Consider the following 20,934-nt stretch of genomic DNA (forward strand, 5'->3'; position numbering starts at 1 on the left):
TGGGAAATATCCCGACTGGGAGGCTGTTTTCAAAAGAGCAGGAACCCGGAAGTGAATGCAGCTAGAACCCCGACGGAACCCCGTCCGTTATGTCAGCGCTAAAGGCCACCGGCCCAAAAAATGGTTCTGCCCTTTGAGTCGAGACGGAAGGTAAATGGCTGACATTAGCTTTGCTGCTATGGCGGCTAAAACTGCAGAGAGAAACAGGCTTGGCGCCCCCACCGCCCCCCCGCTGCTTCAGCTGCCCCATCCGTCTCGCTCCGGTCCAACCGGGCTGGATGGTTCTGGAATGTTGACGTATGGTGGGCGGCAGGAAGAGCGGCCCGTTCCTCTCCTGAAGAGCCAGCAGCCACCAGCGACGGTCCCAGCCAGAATTCCCGTCGGATCAGCGCCGTCACCTTGTTTCAGGAATCTGCTTTTACTGTGATTCCAAGCGAACGTTCGGCCGCTTTTATCCGAGTTTAACGCACCTCAATAAGAGAACGAACGCAGAGCGAAATGTCAGCGAGGAGCCACTTCGGAAGCTTTGTGAGAAACATAAAGGAAAGGAAAACGTTAACGAGGCGTCTGAGATCAGATCAGCACCTGAAGACCCTCGTTTAATTAAGGCCGGAGAAATGGCCGCCTGCTCGCTGACAACACGTCCTCTCACAGCACATTAAGGAAATCAAGTACTGCCGAGTCAGCGCCGGAACCGAACGCTGTATCACCTCAACCTGATGGTGCCGACGGCCCAGACGGCTCAGCCCGAAACTCACGCACGGTTCTGGGTCACCTGCCGGCTAATTAATGATCCGATCAGCCGGAACAAAACACTGATGGTTCTGTCACGAGGTGGAACTGAGCAGGAAAGAGTCCGATCCTGATCCTGACCCTGATCCCACTGGGTCAGAACCAATTTCTTTTATTTCTGGGCTGTTCAGACACAGCAACCCTGAGGCTAAATGCTAAACTTGCTAATGGATCTTCTGGAGTGGGCGGGGCCACTGTCCAATACTTAAGCTGAGATCAAAGGAACTCTGAGGTCAGATCAAAGCTGAGAGTCCAAAAGGTGGATTTTTAACATCAAAGGTTCGAGTCCACAATCAGAACGCTGTACGCCGCGAGCTAGAACATTTGCATGTTATTGTCGCGCCACGCGTGTCTCTGAGGTCAGAGGTCAGCAGGTCAACCTGTCTGGGTCACCGATCATGTGACCTCGTCCAGCCACGATCCGCCGTGTCGCCGGGACCTGAGCAGCTTTGGTGAGTCCGTGTCGCCGAATTGACGCTCTGACCTTGAGCTCCCGTCTGCATTGTCGGGGAGACCCGACATGTGCTCGCCGCCGCTGATTTGATAACAACGAGATTAACATTTAGAGTGGGTGGCAGTCAGTTCCGCCCCAACGCCGCCGCGTCCGTAACAAACTGTATTAAAAATTGAACAGCGGGAATGTGACAGCAGATATTCTCATAAAGCCGGAGCGGCTCCGCTAGCGTATCATCGCATTCCGCCGGGTGTTGCGGCGTCCTCCATCTGACTACAGTTCAACAACTCCACATCCGCTCGCAGCAGCAGCCGGAAACAGGCGGCAACAGCCAGTGATTAGAAAACATAAAAGAAATTAAACCGAGCCCTTTGTGCTCTTCGGCGCCACCTTTTGGCTGTGATAAAATGACGCCTTTGAAGGGCCGACGATGTTGCGATGGAGGATTTCAATGATTTGAAATCCTTTTTTAAAAAACTGCTGACGGTAGCTAACAGGCAGCTAGCCCTAGCTACTGCTACATGAAGCTAGCTACTGCTACATGAAGCTAGCTACTGCTACATGAAGCTAGCAAGCCTGGAGACTGGTCGGGTTAAAAAGGATCTAAACCAGAATGAGGAGTCCATAAACGTTAGCTTCACTAATATCGTTAGCTGGTAGCTCTCGGCTTGGTTAACGACGTGAGGAACCAGGTGGGGAACCTGCAGGTTTACCAGTTTGTAACCTGATAAAAGCCAGTCAGCCGTTAAGTTTGCTGACTGCTGTTGGCGCCGAGCTCAGCACGCTGGCGTGAAGCTCACGGTCGACTTCCTGTCACAGCAGGAGGAGAAGAAGAAGCGGATGCACGAGTGTGTTCATGCGTCTCACATTTAGACGCAGCAGCTCCGTTTAGGAGGAAATTCTGTTTTCAAAAGGTTCCGTTTGAGGTCCTGAGCCGAGTTTTCTTGCTTTTAAAAATGTTTAACTGATTATTACTTAATTATAATAAACCCTTCACACACGGCCTGTAAGACACCTACACGGGCCCCCTCCAGGGGGCGCTAACACGTTAGTTAGCCGTCCTTACATTCGTCATATTGCAGGATAAGAACTAAACATTAAATTCTGGTTCTACAGTTCAGATCTGGACAGGAAGTCCTGGAAACATCTCCGTTTGCCTCAGTAGCTGCTCCCGCCAGAGGGGGGCGCTGCCTCCCAGAACTCCTCCTCCTCCAGAACCCCCGCAGAGGGTCTGAGCAGGTCAGACAAAGTTTGCCGTTTGATGAAGTTCTCATGGTAAAGATCTGAGACTTGATCCGGTCTCAGCAGTCCGGAACCGTCCTCCCAAACCTGCTGACGGTGGATGGAGCGACCACGGAGGCGCCTCCTGAATATGGATGAGCCGGGAAGAAGCGGAGCGGCGTTATCCCTTATCTGCATGGAGATTGGACAGTTGAACTTGTGCCAAGGACACGCACAATAAAGAGCGGACGTACGGAGATAGCTAATCTGGCCGATAAGGTTACGTCACAGCGCGGCGATCCACCTGCGGGACGGCCGGCCCAGTTGGTCCGGCAGCAAGCCGGACCTTTGACAACATCCTGGAGCGCGTTCCCACGTTAGACGTCAGTCCAGTTGGATCTTCCCGCCAGCGCCTGCGCCGGCGCCGCCGACAGATCCGCGCTCTCATTTTCCTCTTCATTTTCCCCGTGTCAGATCAATCATGCGCCATCTCGGCTCAAGGTGAAACCCATCAAAATGTCATTCCGCCGTCGCCGTGTGATTCACGCGGCGCTGCGGGCGCGTGGACGCGCCGCCAGACAAACAGAACCGGGGCGTCGACACGCGGGTTTGCCGGGAACAAGCGGCGGCCGGGATTAATCTGCTTTACTGCCGGTTCAAGTGCAGGAACGCGAGGCGTGAACACGGGTCGTAACGGGGGGCAGATAAAGTCTGGACAATCTGCCAGATAAGATAAGTGGCAGAACCTTTGGCCGGCGAGGGGCGGGGCCCTTAAAGCCGCCGGAGCGGGGTCGGCCTCCATTGCTGCGCCGCCTCGCCATGCTGTGGAGCCTCTGCCTCCTCTGGGCCGCCGGCGCCCTCGCCGCGCCGCTGAACAGGGCCCGGCCCAAGCTGCTGCTCATCTCCTTCGACGGATTCAGGTGGGATTACGACCGCGACGTGGACACGCCGAACCTGGACCAGATGGCCCGGGACGGGGTCAAGGCCGAGTACGTCACGCCGCCGTACATCACCATCACCAGCCCGGCGCACTTCACGCTCCTGACAGGTGAGTGTCCTGCATCAGACCCAGTTTGTGGGGAGAGACGAGGGCGGGAGAAGTCCAGTCGGGTCGGACGGCGCCGCCGCCGCCCGCCCTCTGCCTCGGCTGACCCTCAAGAAATTTACCTTCCCTGAAATTAAACTCCTCTAATCTCCAAAGTCGGCAGTAAGACCCGGTCCAGGAGCCACGGGGCCGCCTCGCCGCTTCAGCTCACGCTAATGGCGTTTTCCTCCCGCAGGCCGCTACGTGGAGAACCACGGCGTCGTCCACAACATGTGGTTCAACACCACCTCGGGCCAGAAGAAGCCGTACTACCAGACGCTCCACGAGGAGGAGTGGTGGGACAACGGGACCCTGCCCATCTGGATAACGGCGCAGAGGCAGGTCGGTGCACCACCACAAAAGCCCACTGAATAATCTCAGATGGGTCACCATGGTTACGGTTCTCTGGGTGTCAATCAAGAGGTTGAAAAGGAACCACCGGTGGTTCCGTTGTGTCACGACTGTGTGAACCAGGAACTGCTAACCAAGTTAGCCAGTTAGCTAAGAGCCCACGAAGGTTCGGGGTCAGTCGGGGCTCCTCCCTCGGCCCTCGTGGGCGACTCTACGGTAGATTTTGATGTCGAGACCTTCAACATTTAGCTAACGCTCACCCTTGTAACCTGTCCCGGTTCTTTCCAGGGACTCAAAGCCGGTTCGCTGCATTTTCCCGGCACAGCGGCCCGGTACCAGGGAGAAGTTCCACTCAAGCAGGAACAGGAGCCGCCGCTGCACAACTACAAGAACGAGACCATCTGGCGGGAGAAAACGGACAAGGTGATGGGCTGGTTCCGCGACGAGGACCTGGACTTTGTGTCCCTGTACTTCGGTGAGCCGGACAGCACCGGTCACCTCTACGGCCCCGACTCGCCGCAGTGCCGGGAAATGGTGGAGCAGGTGGACCGAGCGGTGGGCTACATCCGTCAGTCAGTGGACCGGCACGGGCTGACCCACCTCCTGAACATCATCATCACGGCGGACCACGGCATGTCCACCGTCCACCGCAAGGGGACGGTGGAGGAGATCACCCTGTCCAAGATCCCGGGGTTCTCCTTCAAAGACGTCTCCTTCCACCTGGTCGACTACGGCCCCTCCGGAATGCTGCTGCCCAAGCCGGGAAAGCTGGAGACGGTTTACAACGCTCTGAAGGGGGCTCATCCACACCTCCACGTCTACAAGAAGGAGGAGATGCCGGAGCGCCTGCGCTTCTCTAAAAACCCCCGGATCCTCCCCATCGTCCTCTACGCCGACCCCGGGTACCTGATCAACGGGGTGAGTGGACGCGCAGCTCCAGGATCCGAACACAAACACACGTTGGTCCCTTTGACCGTACAACCGAACTCCTGCAAACCACAAATTCAACCACAATAACCACCGATTTACACCAACCAAAACAGCTCCCTGGTCACCACGGCAACACCAAGCTGCCTACAGCTGATGGTGGGGGACTGTGGTAAAACAAAGGCCCCCCTGGTACCGGCACCAAAGCTGCCGGTTGCCACAGCAACGGACCAGCAGGTTGACCTCAACGGGCCAAAGTTGCTGAACGTTGTCTGAGAAATGAAGAACCTTCAGGTGATGGTTCCTGGAGCAGAAAAGGTTCCGTTAGTCTGTCCAAGGCCGCCACACCGACCAGTTATCTCTCCATTAAGCTGTTTTCACACTCGCATCATAATCTTCTGATCATCTGCTGACAGTTTAGGATTTTATCTCTTTATGGCCCCTCTGAAGTCACATGACGCCATCCAAACAGCTTCATCGATAAGCAGGAACGATTATTTTTGGTGCGTTTGATATATTTTATGAGGGATGAATTTGTGGACTTGGCCTCTTTGATTGGGCTTTAAAAGGCTGCGGATTCCTGCTTGACTTGGCCGATGGCGCCCCCTGCTGGCCGAGTGGCGCTAACCAGTGTTTCCTGCCTGCTCAACAGTATTTCCCAGTTCAGATCAACAAGGGGGAACACGGCTTCGACAACCAGGAGATGGACATGAAGCCTTTCTTCAGGGCCGTGGGTCCGGTCTTTCACAAGAACCTGGAGGTGGGGCCCTTCGAGACGGTCAACATCTACCCGCTGATGTGCCACATCCTGGGCATCCGGCCGGAGGTCAACGACGGGCACCTGAACGCCACCAAACACATGCTGGTCAGCAGCACCGGTGAGTTCCTTCGGACCGCAGCAGCTGACCATTGGACACGGCGGACGTGTAGCCTGGTCAAAGTTGCTCCTGTGAGTTACGGAATGAAACTTCTCAGGAGTTAAAATGTGGATGCTGCAGCTTTAACCTCAGGAGACACATTAGCCAGGTGTTGCTAATGTGGCTAGCAGCAGCAGAACCTCAGATTAACTGGTATTTGCATGTGCCAGACAGCTTTCCTGATGTGAGCTAACACTCTCACACTGGCAGGGCTGGAGCAGATGTTAGCTAGCTGTGGCAGAGGTTGGCTATTAATTTCAGACATTAGCTAGCTCTGCCAAAACATTAGCATACAGTGGCAGATGTTATTTATGCCAAATTATGCTAGCATTGGCACGTGTTGGAGACATTAGGGTGCTGGAGCAGATGCTAGCTCGCTGGAGATAATCAACCGAAACCACAAACGCTGCATTTATGCTCACGCAGAGTTCAGGTGTGTTTTGCTGTGTTTTGTCTCAGGTAAAACAACAAATTACCGACATAATGCCGTTGTGGGACTGAGCGCCGTCGCTGGGTTCCTGCTAGTAGTTTTTGTTGTCCTCATCGCTCAGCGCATCTTCAGGAAAAAAGACGACAGTAAAATGTAAAATCGGACTGACGTCAACTACGATAAACTGAAATCATGATCTCCATTTGATCCAAATCTGATCAACTGTGACCCGTTTTTGATGATTTTTTCCTCTGTTTCAGGTTGAAAAGCTCAAAAGATTTTTCAGAACCTGAGAAACAGTCACGATTGTAACACGACCTTCAAAACCACCTCAGCATCGTCGGATCGGCCTTTAAAACGAGCGAATCCTCAAAAAAAACCAAAGAAATGTTTCATCTGTTGATATAAAAGCGATTTCATTTGTAAATAAAGAGCGACGCTATTTAATTATGTGGTCAAAGTTCAATTGTTGAAGGACTGTGAATAAATTTAAGCACATTTTAGCTTCTCGTCTTTATTTATTGACGCTTTAGGTCAGAAATGAATCAATATTACTTTTCAGCTTTTCAGTCGCGAGACAATTGAAAGCAGCCACGCGCTCCTGATTACCCGCCACGGCAGGGTCAAGCTACGGAAGAACACAGCACACTTCCGGGTGCATTTGTGCACGCGCAGTTTTGAGCCCTTTGTAAAATATGACCGCCTTTGACTCATAAAGTAACTAAAGTAACGATGTTAGACACGTCAGGTGAAGAAATAATATGCAGTTTTATTTTAGTCATTTTACTTTATAGAGTTAGACCGTCTAAACTTACTTAGTTTGGTAAAGAATAATGATTTAATAATCATGATTTAGCAACAGAAAGCTTACAATAACGGATGGAGAAAACGTTTTGAAAGCAAGTTGTTGCGTTATTTTTAGCAAACAAACAAACAAACAAACAAACGCGCGGCTTAAAGTCGTTTGTTGGGTGTTTGTTTTGTTTAACTCGACCCACGTGGGATCCGTTATTTATTTTCTTCACGAACGCCACGGCGACCTTTATTTTGGAGACCGGAAGTGGCGCTCCGCCTCTGCGCGAGGCGCGCGCTGATTGGCTGCGCGCGCCCGCGGTCTTCCTGCGTGCGGGCTGTTGTCGTGCGGGCAGACATGGAGGAGCTGAGCGCGGTGGGGGAGCAGGTCTTCGACGCCGAGTGCATCCTCAACAAACGGCTCCGCAAGGTGGGCGCGCCGGCGGCCCGGTTCGGTTCGGGGGCGGTTCGGCGGCCCCGCCAGCAACTTTGTGACTCTTTGGTGTTGTGTTGCAGGGAAAGTTGGAGTTCCTGGTGAAGTGGAGGGGATGGTCCGCCAAGTAAGTGGAGACAATGAAGCCGCGGCCGCGGCGGGTTCGCGGCTCCAACTCCGCCAAAACTACCGAACATCGGCTTTAATCTCGGGAACGACGCCGCCGGTTCCGGCCGCCGGCCGCCGGGTCTCGAACCTTCTGGGGAAACCCCCCGAGGATCCGCTTTCTTTTGTTCGCTTTTGCGAGCCGAGACCAGCAGGAACACTTTTAAACTGTCTCCTTTGGTCTTTTCTTCGCGTTTGTGATGATTTTATTCAACCGACCTCCGATTTCGATGATCTTGGCTCGCGATTCCCGGACCAGGATCCAGAAAACCCAAATTCTTCTCCGCAGTTCGAAACTATTCGGGGGGATTGAGCGGTCAGATCGATCATCTCAAGGGTTTAATTCAGGTTTCTTCTCGTTTTTCACCATCAACGCTCACGATGCTCCTTTGTGCGTGCGTGCGTGCGTGTGCGCGCGTGTCAGCCGCTCAACAAGTGATGGTGATAAAGAGCTTCATGTGTTCTGACCCTGGTTCTGGAGCAGGTTTCTCCCTCATCCTTCTCCTGACCCTTGTGTAGTAACAGTGTAATAAGGGTGTAATAAGGGTGTAATAAGCGTTTGGTGGCTCTGCTGTGGATCACTCAGACTTGTCATCTTCCATCCGACCTGATCCAGCGCGCTTGTCTAACGGTCGTAGCGCTGAGCTAACGTCAGGGAAGCTGCCAGGGCTAGCGCGCCGTTAGCCTGGCGGCTTTGTTGTGACTCCCCGCGCGTCTCAGCATTCCCGTTGTTCCGTTTCAGACACAACAGCTGGGAGCCGCAGGAAAACATCCTGGACCCGAGACTGTTGGCAGCCTTCAACAAGAAGTGAGTGCCCCCCCCCCCCCCCCATCCCCGGCTACGCTAATCAGCGCTAAAATATAGCGGGGAGGTATCGATGTAGCATCGTTAGCGTCCACCGACCAGGAAGTGGTGAAAGTAACTTCTCCGTGTTGTTGGAATTCCAGGGAACATGAAAAGGAGCTTCTGATGCGTAAGAAAGGAAAGCGGCCGCGGGGACGACCCCGGAAAATTCTGGTGAGTACCGGCGGAACCGCGACGGACACGAGCGGCGGCCGCCGTCTCACGTGTGCTTTCAAATCCAGGAAAATCTGCCGGAACCAGAGAAGTCCAGCAGCTCTTCGTCGGGATCGTCCTCGTCCTCCTCCGACTCTTCGTCCTCCTGCTCCTCGTCCTCCTCGTCAGAGGACGAGGACGAGGACGAGGACGGCGGCCAGATGAACCCCAGCATCCGGACCCGCGACCCCCCGGTCCCCCAGAAGAAGGCCCAGATCGTGATGGCCAAACAGGAACCGCCCCTCAAGCGCAGCAGGAAGCCGCTGCCCCCCGACGTGAAGGACTTCCCTCAGAATAAGGGTCCTCGCAGGGTCCTGAAGACCTACCAAGAGTCCAGTCTCCCCGGAACCATCAAGAAGCCCGTCCACCCGGCCAGTTTCACCTTCATGGGCTTCCATCGTGGCTCCAGGGATCCGGCGGGGGTCCAGACCAGGAGCCCGCTGACGCCCGCGAGCTCTGCGGGGGCCCAGAGCGTCGGCAGGTCGGGTCCGAGCAGGAGCACGGACGAGGGGAAGACATCCGGGTCCGGTCCGGGCAGCGGCGCCGCTCTTGCTCTCAAAGCCGACGCTGCTAAAGGGAAGGAAGCTCAGAATTCCAACTCGGCAAGAATCTCCAGTCCCGGAACCGTCCAGCAGACTCCCGGTTCTCCCAGTGGACCGAAGAGACCTCCGGGACCGGCACTGCTGCAGCGGGTTCCCACCAGCAGAGCAGCACCCTCGCTACCCTCCAGAACCTCCTCTGGTTCTGGTCTTCAGCCGCTCAACCTCCAGAGTAAACTGGTCCCAGCTCGAGATGCTACTGGAAACGGCACCGGCCCAGTTCGGAACGCTGCAGCAAAGAAGTCCCTGGTGGCGCCGACCCGGGAGTACAGTCCTCCTGGGAGGCTGCAGTCCAGGAAGAACCTTCAGGACAAGGTCCCGGAGAACACCGAGATCCAGAACCCCAAAGTCCAGACCCGGCTGGACAAGAGCAGCATCCAGAAACCTGCGGAGGTCCAGCAGGACCGGTCCGCTCCCAAAGACGGCAAGAAGAAGAACGAGTTGAGCGCCGGCGAAGACGAGAGCAGCTCCGAGTCGGACCAGGACCAGAACGCCTCGGTCGCGGTCCAGAACCAGGACTGGAAGCCCATGAGGAGTCTGATCGAGCACGTCTTCGTCACAGACGTCACCGCCAACCTCGTCACCGTCACCGTCAAGGAGTCGCCGACCAGCGTCGGCTTCTTCAGCCTCCGCAACTACTGAGGAGCCGGGGGGGCGGGGCTTGTGGCCGCCGCCGCCGCCGGAGGGGGCGGGGCTTGTGGCCGCCGCCGCCCTGGACGACCACGCTGGTGGTCCTGTCCTCAGAAGAGACGATTTACTTTGTTGTGATTATTTATTCGCTCGTGTCCAGACCGGGACAGGAGTCGGTCTGTGACCCCCCAGGTCTCAGAACCGGGCAGCACTTCTGGGCGCTTCCGTTGGAGCCCGGCTCGCTCCCGCCGCAGGACTCCGCCCACCACGCCGGACACCGTCCGGGTCAGAGGTCACGTGGACACGAGCCGCGTGTTTGTTTAGCAGCAGACTTTTAGCTCGTGGTGTCTCGTTCGTTAGCGAATGCGAAGCGTTTTTTACTCGTAGCATAGTAGCGTTTATTTTTCTACACTCGGATAAGTTAGCTACCTCCTCGTCCTCCGGCGCCTCCGCGCGTCCATCACGTCCTCCGTCAGTCGCAGGTTCGTCCTGGATCACGGCGGCTTCTTCGGGAAAGACACTGGATTTTATTCCGGCTCCGCCCCCTTTTTAGCCTCGCGGTTGAGAAAAACCCTTTTTTTTTACCTTTTTTACGTAACCGGGTCTTCCCCAGAGTCCAGCAGAACTCAGAACCACGAAGCCCCCTCCCCCGAGGAAACCACTCGAATCTGGCTGGACCTCTAAAGAAGGTTCTGGGTTCTGGGTTCTGTTTAGTTCTGAGCCGTTTTCACAGGTTTAACCAGCAAACCGGACCGGTTTGGCCCGTTCTCCTCCGCTAGCGTTACTAACGTCTCTGTACCGTCTATTTATTTGAAATCAGGGTAGAAACGTGTCGCCGATCTTTGTGTCACATGCAAATAAACGAATGTCTGAACTTCTTCCTGTTTCCAACTTTGATTTTATATTTGAGCTACATCAGGCTAATAAATGTGTTATAAATAAAGCTAAGCTAAAGCATACGACTGGGTTTGTGTTGATTTTAGTGACAGGAATCTCAGATTGAGCTAACAGAAGCAACAGCCAAGCTAACAAAACTGGTTCCAGACTTCGGGTCCAAGTCAAACAGTAAAATTCCCGCGGGCGCCGCTAGATGGCGCCGCTGCTCCAGCTGGAGGCGCGAGCCAGGACGATCCCAGTCAAATTCCTGATTCACTCACAGTAAAGCTGGAATCTCGCGCCTCCACGGCAACAAACACACTTTTCCCTTCAGCCGTTGACCCAGACCTGGTCCTGGACCTGGACCTGGACCTGGACCTGGATCTGATCCTGGATCTGACCCTGGACCTGCTCAGAGGTAGGACCAGTGTGCAGAACCCCCCCCCACCACCACATCGTCACCAGCATCCTACGGGATGAACCAGTGAACGCTCCCACTGAGGCTGGTGGGATGGTGGAATCCAGCCACGCGTGCGCGGGCACGTGCACGTGGACGTGGTTTATTCTTTGGAGGTTTTAACGTGGAAGACGCCATAAATCAAACATCCGTTGGCTTTGGTTAATAAACATTAGCAACGAGCGCGCTAACGTGTCCCGACAGGGTCCAGATCAGCTTTCCCCCAGTTAGCGCTTTATTTACGTAGCATTTCGCGCTAGCGTGTTTCTCAGACCAACAAAGCAGTTTCCTTATTTGCGATTTTTCGATCCTTCAGTCCAAACTTTCACGTTTGTGTTTAACGTGATTCTGAGATGGGAGCTGCGGGTTCGACGCCCTCGTTGGCTGCTGCTCAGTTTCAAAGGGAATGTTTGGAAACCCGATCCGGGCCTCCGGCGAGCAGAACCTCTACACCCTCGTCCCTCATGCTAAATCACTCCGCCGGGGCAGAGTAAACAAACTCCGATACTGAGGCCGAGACGAGCGGCGATCCGCCGCTATGACAACACGGCCTCAGACAGACGATGTCATCCGTCTTACCTCACTCTCCATCCATCACGGCGCCGGAGTCGACATGTCTGACAGTCCCGCTCTCGCTTTCCTGGCTGGCACCGGCCTCCACATCCGTCACACTTTCCTCCCAGTTCCACTCGCTGACAGCGGCTCCGCCTCCCGCGAGTCGCCGCGGACACCTGAAGGCCGACCGGAGAGAAGCTATCGATCAGTCGCGCTATCTGATGTCATTCCGGCTCCATAAACACGCCGCCGAGACGCCCGCGACACGCCGCCGGGCCAACGCTGCTAATTAGCTGCTAATGAACAAAAATGGCCGTTCTCCTTTATAGCCGGTTCATATTTAAGGTTCAATACGGATATTTTAAAAGTTATGGCCTGTTACCGCTAGCTAGCATCTACATGTAGGAGGTTCGTAGGTGCTAACAGTAGCAACATTTCGTTAAAACGAACGGACACCTTTAAAGTCTGCGGTTCTGTGTCCGGTTCTGTGTTCCCTGGTCCTGCCTGAGGGTTCTCCCTGGTAAAGGCAGCCCTCGGCGGTGGGACCGGTTCTGCTCCTAATCTCAGGGTCACTATTTAGAGCCCAGAACTCAAACACAACCGACACTTTAACGTTGTTCTGCAAACAAAAGGACTGAAAACTTAAAAACTTCCCCTAATTAAGCTTTAATCGCTGCGGTCCAAACCCGTTTATATTAGTCAGCCGGTGCTGGTGGACCCGGGTCCACTGGCGAGTCCACAGGTCGTTACTTCGGCTCCAGCGTCTCCACAGACCCCCCCCCCCCCCCCAGAGACGACAGCATTAGCAGCTTCATGCTAGCTAAACAAGCGTGTCTGTCTCATAGATTAAGGTCCAGACAGGCCTCGGTCCTCGGGGAGGTGTCACTCGACCCGCCGTGGCCATCAAAGAACAACCAAACGTGGAAGAGGGGAGCGCTCGGGGGCCCCGGGGGGCCCCGGGGGGCCCTGGGGGGGCAGAGGTTTCACGTGAACAACAAACGTGTTTAAAACTAAAATCACTTTATTTTTACTTTATTATTATTGATGAAAAGGCTGCTGAGACCCTCAGCCGCGCCAACAACCACCAGACTCCGCCCCTTCCATTTCTAACCACGCCCCCTGGCGCACCGACTGGATGACTATTACTCAAGAGGCTCAGCGTCTGTTAGCATGTTAGCTTGTGCGTGTCATGACTCCGTTTAAAGTGACACTTTGTGGGACGGTGGAAGCTAAAACATTAGCCAGCACACTCAACAAGCTATATGCAGCGATAGCCCGGGCTCAATGCTAACATTAGCAATGCTAACATTGTCAGGCAGCAACGGTTGTCCCAGAAGATTCTGTGATGGATCCAGTTACCTGAACCTCCCTCTTTACTCTGCGGCCCACAATGCATCAGTTCAGGGGGTGTCGCGCGAGCGCTCGTGTGTGGTAAACACACAAACACTCGGCCCTTCACGCCAGCGACGGTAAACAACGCGGACCCCCGCCGCCGCCTCTCAGTTTGTTTAAAGCGGCCCATTGAGACGGGACCAGGGTCGGGGGAGAAAACCTGGTTTCCCACCGCTCGGCGCTGGTGGCGGCGCTGGCGGCGGCGCTGGTGGCGGCGCGGCGGCGGCGCTGGTGGCGGCGCTGCCTTCCAGCACACAGCTCCCACAGAGGCGCCAGCTGGTAATTAACACTCTGCAGATTACGTTTACAGGACCGACCTGGTCTGCCTGGTTTTATTGCCGCCTGCTCGTGCCGCTGCCCTCCAGGGATACAAAACAGGCTCTGTTTGACTTTTGGCCGCCGCCGCGAGCGCTCAGCGGGGTCCGATGGTGGCGAGACTCTTCTGGCGGCGCGCTCGCTTCCCTCCACGTCGTTTCATTCCGCAGGAGACGAAATTCCAGGGTTTGTTTCTGCCGACAAAACTTTTATTTGTTTATCTTAGCAGTTAGCGGAGAGGAGCGCTAAAGCTAGTCCGCTTCGCCGCAGGCGGGAGGTCAGGGGTCGCCGGGAAACGGGGGCTCTGGTTGCGTAACGACGACGGGCCTTAGCTCGTCCCACGCTAACAGTTAGCACATGAAGAAGCCCAGAAGAGAAAACCGGGTCAGTTTGATCCGTTTACAGAACCTGGTGCTCGCCGTTGGTGTTCTCCTCGGGGCCACTAGAGGGCAGATCTCCTCTGGAACTGGACCCAAGCAGCCGTTACTCTGGTTTCAGAACATTCCGGAGGGCCACGGGTCCGAGTGTGTCGGACAGGTGGGATACGCTGGTGTCAGAGCCCAGAAGATTCACCTGCGGTTCCGTTTGAGCCTCAGCGACACATGTTCAGCTTCTACTGGTCCCTGAATCAGAACCAACTGGTTTGAATTGGTCATAAATTTGTGGTTTCGGGTCCAAAAGCAGCTCTGATGGTTCAGAAACGACCTCCTGCTGTGAGGCGGCTCCATCAGACCCTGAAGTTCTGGACCGTCGGTGTTTTCTCCTCTGGACCCGGATTCTGGCAGAACTGATCCAATCTGAGCAGAAGTTGGGGGCTCCTGGACGTGGTTGTGCAGAACCTCCAGAATCCGGTCCACACCAGTGGTTCGGACTCCCAGTGGCACCATCAGGGTCCTGGTTCAGGCACAGTAGTTGGAGTCCAGGCCCGTCTGAAGTTCTGCAGAACATCTGGAGAACCTCATCAGTTCAGCAGCTCCTGGAGTTCGATGGTGCCTGGAACATCGCGGCAAGATGGACCAAAGGTCCGGGACCACCTTCACCTGGATCTGGTGCTGCTCTTTATGTCAGAGAACCTTTTCTGGCAGGTCCAAACGAAGGTTCCGATGTCTTAAACAAAGGTTAGCGGCAGGTTAGCGACAGGTTAGCGATGCTAATGTGCTGTTTACGTTTCCTGCGGTACCGCGGCGCTTCGGGCCGCTACGATAGACACGGGAGTTCCACACATTCCGGGTCTTCTCGCTCCGACCTTGAGCACCAGATGAGGTTTGGAGTAACGAGCTCTGCACATCAAAGGCAGCGTCTCCACCCACGGGTCGACCCGACAGCTCCCAGGATTTACAGCAGAAGCGGAACCAGCGTCCGAGTCCAAGCAGCCTGACCGGGAACGGGACGCAGCCGGAATGTTTCACAAACCTCCAATTATCCGATGAGTGGGAGCGCACCAGGAGGAGGCCGAGCACGACCTTCAGCGCCAGCAAAGACCTCTGAATGGACCTGATCCGACCGGTTCTGCTCTCCAGGAGAACCTCCACTGAGGCCTCGACGGCCAGAACGAAGCCTCCACCAAGAGCTTCCGCTAAGCTAACTGGAGGTTAGCAGCTACGCTACAGATCCGGTTCCGTCGGGAGCTGAACCTCTTCCTGTGTGGAGCAGTTGGGTTCATCATAATGATGTCATTTCCTGTTTTTTATTGTCTTGTTTTCTTTGAAAACTGATTTGTGGCTTTGATGAATTCGTCCCGAACATGGATCAGAAGATTAGCTGATTAGCTCCGGTAGCGAGCCGGACTGGTCCTGGTTCTGGGCTCACCGTGGAACAGCAGAACCAGCAGGCAGCTGCACGTCTGGACGCCCTGACAGACGGACACAGACCTGCGGTTCCGGTCCAAGACGGGTCTGTCCTCACCAGGGACGTCCTCCGGACAGGAATTCTGTCCTCCCAGGTGGAAACGCTGGTTGGACCTGGGTTCGACCTTTTTAACCCTGGGAGTGTTTCTGTGACCCAGATGTTGGTTCTGATTCGGCCCGTAAAGGAGCCGGTTATTAAAAGTGTTTGAGCGACTTCAGTGGGAAGAACAAAGAGGAGTTTGCTTTGATCTGGAGAATCTCCAAAGCCTGATTAGCGAGGAGCGGGGGAGCGGCGCCGAGGCCACCGGCGGCCTGAACGTCAGCAGGAACGCTGAGTCAGCAGAAGCTCCAGGACCCCAAAACACCCCCAAATCCCACTTTTCTCCCATTCCCGGGATTTTAGATCCTCCTCATCAGGTTCTCAGCTCTCCTGCGGAGATGAAGAGGAGGAAGAGGAGGAAGAGGAGGAGTCCGTCAGCAGCTGCGGCCTCTTTTATCACCCCGTGATGAGTCTGACACCTCCGTCACGTGATCCGACATCTGATCCAACAAAGAAGAAGCCGCTCGCATGAGTTCAGTGTGGTTTTATTGGGACAGTATAAAGAATAAATAGCGCATTTTCCATAATTTACTGGATAAAACAAGAATCCACTCTGACGTCACGACGTGGCTCAATGCGCCTCCATAAATACAGAAGAGAGAAGCAACAATCTCCAGGAATAAAGAATAATACTGACTGACAGTGAGACATGTGGAGCCGCACGGCACCGATATACACATACATTCGCTCGTGCACGTGACACAAAGGAATCACCAATCAGGAGCTTCTCATTTATTCACTGTCAACCCGAGCAGGAGCATTTGCAGTCTGTGATGACCGGATACTGCATCGGTATCCACGCGCACTTGAGTCCCACCTTCCTCTGCACGCACCTCCACCTCAGGATGGTCAGGTGGGTCGAGGTCGCGGGCTTGCACGTCATCCCCTCCGGCACCGAGCACGACCTCTTGCTGAGGCAGCTGCCGGCGCGCACGAAGCGCGGCCAGAAGCGGCTGCCCAGGTCGGTCCAGGCGTGCGCGAGCGGGCAGAAGGAGTAGGCCCACAGCCACTGCTGCAGCCGCCGCTTCAGCTTCTTGCTCGGCTTGTGCTTCTTGCCGAGCTGCGGCGCGTCGAAGTCCACCGCGCGGATCTCCTTGGGCAGCGCGCCGCCCCACCTCTGCGCGTCGAAGTCGTCCAGCTCGTCGTTGCCCGCGTGTCCGTCCTCCGCGGGCGGCAAAACGGACAAAAAGCGGCTATCAAAGTCCCCCAGGACGCTTTTCAGCTCGGTCTCGTTCAGGTCCCGCTCCTTGGGGTCGAACACCGGGTCCGGGTCCTCCTTTAATTCCACAATGGGCAGGCTGTCACTCGGGATGGGGCGCAGCAGGTAGTAGGGCTGGCACGCGCCCCCGTGCAGCAGCAGTCCGGCGGACAGCAGCAGCAGATACGTGGCGACGCGCAGCCGCGGCGGATCCATGACGCGCTGATGAGGCTCTGTCTGCTGCGTAATTACGCACCAACCGTCTCCAAACGTGCGTCTCGCTCAAAGCTCAGTTTCCCATGTTGGGACCAAATCCGCGACGGTCTGCAGCATCGGCGTCAGTTCGTGACCAGGTGCACCGCAGAGCTCAGGTACGTCCTCGGGCTCCACGCGCGCGCCCTCGTCATGATGGTCCACCAGCCTCCTCCGGAGAAAAGCGCCCGGCGCGAGCCGCCGCCTCCTGTTATATGCGTAGCTCTGGGCGTGACGTCATGCGTGTTGCCCCCTCCGTGAATGTGGGTTTGTTGTCTAGGAGATCCCCAACAGGGAGGGGGGGGGGGACGCCCCTGTCGGCTCTCCAGACCGGAGCTGCGTCACAGTGAGGACGATTGTTGGAGGTGGTGAAGAAGGAATGAAGCTGCTGTTAACATTCATTCAACTCATGTTTTGAAATCTAAGAATTTGTAGTTTTTGCTGATTGAAGATCCTCGTGAGCGCTGAGGGAGGGAGGAAGGCTCCCAACAGAGGACGGGGCAGACTGACCGGGTCCAGAACCAACGACTGAAGCTGCAGTCAGAGCCAAACCTGAAGATCTGGACCTGCGGGACCTTTTCCTCCGCTGCTCTTAAATCCAGATTTTCTGTCGTCATTTGTGTCAGCAGATAAACAAAAACCAATAAAAGACATTTACAGCCTGGTTCCGACTGGTTTTTGGATTTCAGACGGACAATTTAGCCCCCAAACAAACATCCTGCTGAGCGGCGGCGGCGGTGGAAACGATCCCGTCTGAAACTCAATCACTGGAAAATTATCTGATGGAAGAACGTTGCCAGCAGCTGCATCAGCCGGAAACCATCCCGCTAAAGATAAAAGCATCTCTGTTTCCACGCTTGAATGAGCTAATTCACGCACGCGACGCGTTTAGTTTACGCTCATGTGGAAAATGTGGCTCTGGATTCTTCATCAGACCAGAAGCAGAACCAGACAGATGTGGCCATGCTGGAGGTCAGCGGTGATGTCACCACCAGCAGACGTTAGCGCCACCAGCAGACGTTAGCGCCACCAGCAGACGTTAGCGCCACCGCTACGCTACCACGGAGCTGCTGCCATCGGTCCCCTCGTTCCTGCAGACGATCCTGAAGATCCGTGGGAAAAGGTGAGCGAGTCCAGTTGGATGATGGTTCTGGTAGCGACGGTCGTCTTTTAAACGCGCTCCTTTATCTTTTTCCCTTCCCACAGTTTCTCCACAACAGCATCGGAGTGAATTCCGCTTCATTCACGGCGATTAAGCAGCCAATAAAGCCTCTGCGTTTATGGGCGAAAGCTGCGGCCCACGGGCCCCACGTGGCCCGTCAGGAGGTGACCTGCGGTCCACCAGAACTGATGCAGGTCGCACAACATTTCAACGCAAAAACCAAAAACAAAACGCAGTTTCTGTTGAAGATTGATCCGATTTCTCACCGCCACGATTCTCAACTTCAGGGCTACGAAGAATCGTGTGAAAGCAAACAGCTCAACGATCGCTCGGAAAAGGAAGAGAAACCTCGACAATTCTGAAATTCTTTTACAAACGTGACGTTTGGGAGCAGTTTTCTTTCGTGAAAGTCTCAGGATGTCGCAGCAAAGATGAAGCTGTTTCACGCTAACGTTTATCAAGCCCTCACGATAAAAAGGATGTTTAAGAACACGCTAGCATGTATGAGCATAAGTGTACGTAGGGAACGTGAAGCTAAGAATGATGAGCGCTCTCCCTTGGGCGGTTTGATCTGCGTGCGTGAGGACGCCGCTTCACACCTCGTGCTAATTGAGGCCACGTTGGAAAGCTGAATACACACTCAGACGGAGGCGGTGCCGCTCTGTTGACTCTGGCACTCCAGAGGGGAGCAATTTGCTAGTTTGTTTAGCACTTTTCTTTTTTTCCTCATTCCTCTGCGATCCGAGAGCACACAATCGCAATAATCACTCCTGCTGGGCGCTTAATTAAAATTAATCACCGTTTCACTCTGCTGACCACAGACGGAGGCTCGTTCTGGCCGTTTGTTTGCTGGAGGATTTAAACTTCTAACAGTTTTAGCCTTTCGTCTCCGACTCGCAGGGAAAAATCGCAGCTCTTCCCAATTTCTGCTGTTTTAGCAGCGCTTTGTTTCTTTGCAACAAAGTGATAAAACAAGTATCACTTTAAATTAAAATGTTTACGTTATTCCAAATTCTTCATCATTTCTCGGTGTCGGACCGACGATTCTTCACGCAGAACTCGTAAAGTCACAATAAACGTTAAAGTGTTTAAAACATGTGAAAAATGATCTAAACGAAGGAAACGATACATAAAAAAACCCCAAATTTGCTGCTCAATAACCTGTAATAAGCTAAAGCTCGCTGAGGTTCGTCGCCACCTACTGGAGAGTCAAATGACTTCTGCCAAAGATTTAGCATTGACTGTTAGCATGGCTGAAAAGAGCTTCAGGTTTCTCCTCCCACACAGAGACAACTTGTTGGATCGGAGTCGTGATGTAGCAGCGCTCATGTTAGCATCCCGGAACGGCTGGAGGATCCGTGTCAGGAAGTTCCTGATCCTGGTGGGATCATCCGTTTGTCACAAACAACATGTTGACGCCGAGGAAAAATCCTAGAAGCTCGTTTGGGAATATCTGGTGTAAGACGCTAACAATGTGTGGACGGTCACGTGACTTTTCAATGTCCACTAAATTAGCAGGTTTCATCCCCACGACAACAGAAGCCGACGGGATCCACAGGCGGCGATCCGGTCAGAGCGCCAGCGGTGGAGGCTGTGGGGGGGGGCAGCAGGGGATGATGGGAGGTCGCGGCGTCTCCAGCCGACAGCACAGACGTGTGTTTGTGCCACGCAGCCCTCCTGACCCCGCCCGGCTCTGAAGCGCTCAGCTCCGCGTTCACACTTCATAAATCAGGACGACCCGTCCCGGTGCGGCTTCGTGTCTCTCCGAGCCCGATAATACTGGCGCTATTGTTCCGGCGTCGGGATCCATTTCAGGGCTGCAACGTGGGTCCCGCGGCCGCCGCGCCGCGCCGCCCCGATAGCCCTGGCAGCGCCGGCGCTGGCCGCCGGGCCGCGTCTGCTGGGTCATTATCCTCAATCCTCTGGCAGCGGCAGCAGTTCCAAAAATAAGACGGCTAATTGGCCCGTGTTTATTTCTGTTTGGGAGAAATACGCTAAGTGTTTTTAGCAGGTTGTTTGTGGCCCGACGGTCGGGCTCTCTGGGAGGTAGCGCTCCGTCGCCGCATGGAAAAAGTGCCGACTCGCCCCTTCTTTTAATAAAGAAGACCTTTTATCCAGAGCGCGGCGGCGTGTGACATCATGCGTGTTGACTCACGAGCAGATGAGTGATGCACGCGCAGCCTTTAGCCTCACAAACACGCGTAAACCGCTACGTCTGCCCGTCTCTACGGTGGGGGGGCACTAATGAAGCAAGTGTTCCCAGTTGGGGGGGGGGGGGGGGGGGCTGTCAGGTATGGACACAGCAGACCTCTGTCACCTGTTGCCACCACCGGGGGCCCCCGGGCGCCAGGCCAAGCGTGCTGGCCCAGTAGCGGGGGGCCCCGGCTCCACCTACAGACAGCTTGGCGGGGGTGATTTACGCTCAGGTGCCTGGGGGGGGGGGGGGCGCCATCGGACCAATGGGCTGAGGTGTCACAGGTTCCGTGGAGGCGTGGCCTAATGCTCCTGTTAGCATTTATCCGTTTAAATTAACTTCATTCAGGATGATTCGTACAAGGAGTCGATCCGACACGTGACAGGACGTCGTAACCACGGAGATCCACGGGCTACAACCGCAGGCCACGCCCACTCTGGAGCTGCCATCCATGGCTTTACAGAAGGAGGGGTAAGGATTGAGCGGGAGCCACGAAGAGGAAAGAAGGGTTACAACACTCGCTTTACAGCGCCCCCTACAGGCTGTGGCCACAACGCGTAGCTTTAGCTTAGCATCAAAGACACATAAACCAACAAGGTTGGGCGATAAAAACGAGGCTGCTCCTCTGGAATGTTCCGTATCGGAACAACAGGGACACAACGTTCTCGTGGTAACGTAGCTAAACTTGGAATAACCTGGAGTTCCGTGTGGAGGTTCGCACGATGATCCGTGCG

At 55.0% G+C, this 20,934-nt stretch overlaps 3 protein-coding genes across 4 annotated transcripts; 2 read left to right on the top strand and 1 right to left on the bottom strand.

The window, feature by feature from the left end:
* The first annotated feature begins 2,493 nt into the window (after positions 1 to 2,493).
* Positions 2,494 to 6,679, top strand: LOC130515188 (ectonucleotide pyrophosphatase/phosphodiesterase family member 7-like). 2 transcript variants are annotated; one of them, XM_057015293.1, is made up of 6 exons: positions 2,528 to 3,515; positions 3,748 to 3,893; positions 4,191 to 4,820; positions 5,482 to 5,707; positions 6,206 to 6,329; positions 6,437 to 6,679. In XM_057015293.1, exons 1-6 carry the CDS (start codon positions 3,287 to 3,289, stop codon positions 6,486 to 6,488), a joined length of 1,407 nt encoding a protein of 468 aa, XP_056871273.1. In that variant the 5' UTR covers positions 2,528 to 3,286; the 3' UTR covers positions 6,489 to 6,679. The 2 variants fall into 2 exon arrangements, with proteins under 2 accessions (XP_056871274.1, XP_056871273.1); XM_057015294.1 differs by lacking the exon at positions 6,206 to 6,329 and having other exon boundaries at positions 2,494 to 3,515.
* A 570-nt stretch (positions 6,680 to 7,249) lies between these two features.
* Positions 7,250 to 10,730, top strand: cbx2 (chromobox homolog 2 (Drosophila Pc class)). The gene is made up of 5 exons (XM_057015292.1): positions 7,250 to 7,398; positions 7,485 to 7,528; positions 8,309 to 8,374; positions 8,515 to 8,584; positions 8,653 to 10,730. Exons 1-5 carry the CDS (start codon positions 7,327 to 7,329, stop codon positions 9,862 to 9,864), a joined length of 1,464 nt encoding a protein of 487 aa, XP_056871272.1. The 5' UTR covers positions 7,250 to 7,326; the 3' UTR covers positions 9,865 to 10,730.
* A 5,131-nt stretch (positions 10,731 to 15,861) lies between these two features.
* Positions 15,862 to 17,845, bottom strand: nog1 (noggin 1). Its single transcript, XM_057015314.1, has one exon. It carries the CDS (start codon positions 16,806 to 16,808, stop codon positions 16,137 to 16,139), a length of 672 nt encoding a protein of 223 aa, XP_056871294.1. The 5' UTR covers positions 16,809 to 17,845; the 3' UTR covers positions 15,862 to 16,136.
* Between the last annotated feature and the right edge of the window lie 3,089 nt (positions 17,846 to 20,934).

Source organism: Takifugu flavidus, chromosome 18 (assembly GCF_003711565.1).
Source record: "Takifugu flavidus isolate HTHZ2018 chromosome 18, ASM371156v2, whole genome shotgun sequence".
Classification (NCBI taxonomy): domain Eukaryota; kingdom Metazoa; phylum Chordata; class Actinopteri; order Tetraodontiformes; family Tetraodontidae; genus Takifugu; species Takifugu flavidus.

Excerpts from the sequence above, each read along its gene's own strand:
- cbx2 (XM_057015292.1), top strand. The coding sequence starts at position 7,327 with ATGGAGGAGCTGAGCGCGGTGGGGGAGCAGGTCTTCGACGCCGAGTGC. Across the intron at positions 8,375-8,514 it reads TTGGCAGCCTTCAACAAGAA|GGAACATGAAAAGGAGCTTC; the intron begins GTGAGTGCCCCC and ends TTGGAATTCCAG. Across the intron at positions 8,585-8,652 it reads GACGACCCCGGAAAATTCTG|GAAAATCTGCCGGAACCAGA; the intron begins GTGAGTACCGGC and ends TTTCAAATCCAG.
- LOC130515188 (XM_057015293.1), top strand. The coding sequence starts at position 3,287 with ATGCTGTGGAGCCTCTGCCTCCTCTGGGCCGCCGGCGCCCTCGCCGCG. Across the intron at positions 3,516-3,747 it reads GCACTTCACGCTCCTGACAG|GCCGCTACGTGGAGAACCAC; the intron begins GTGAGTGTCCTG and ends TTCCTCCCGCAG. Across the intron at positions 4,821-5,481 it reads CCGGGTACCTGATCAACGGG|TATTTCCCAGTTCAGATCAA; the intron begins GTGAGTGGACGC and ends CCTGCTCAACAG.
- nog1 (XM_057015314.1), bottom strand. The coding sequence starts at position 16,808 with ATGGATCCGCCGCGGCTGCGCGTCGCCACGTATCTGCTGCTGCTGTCC.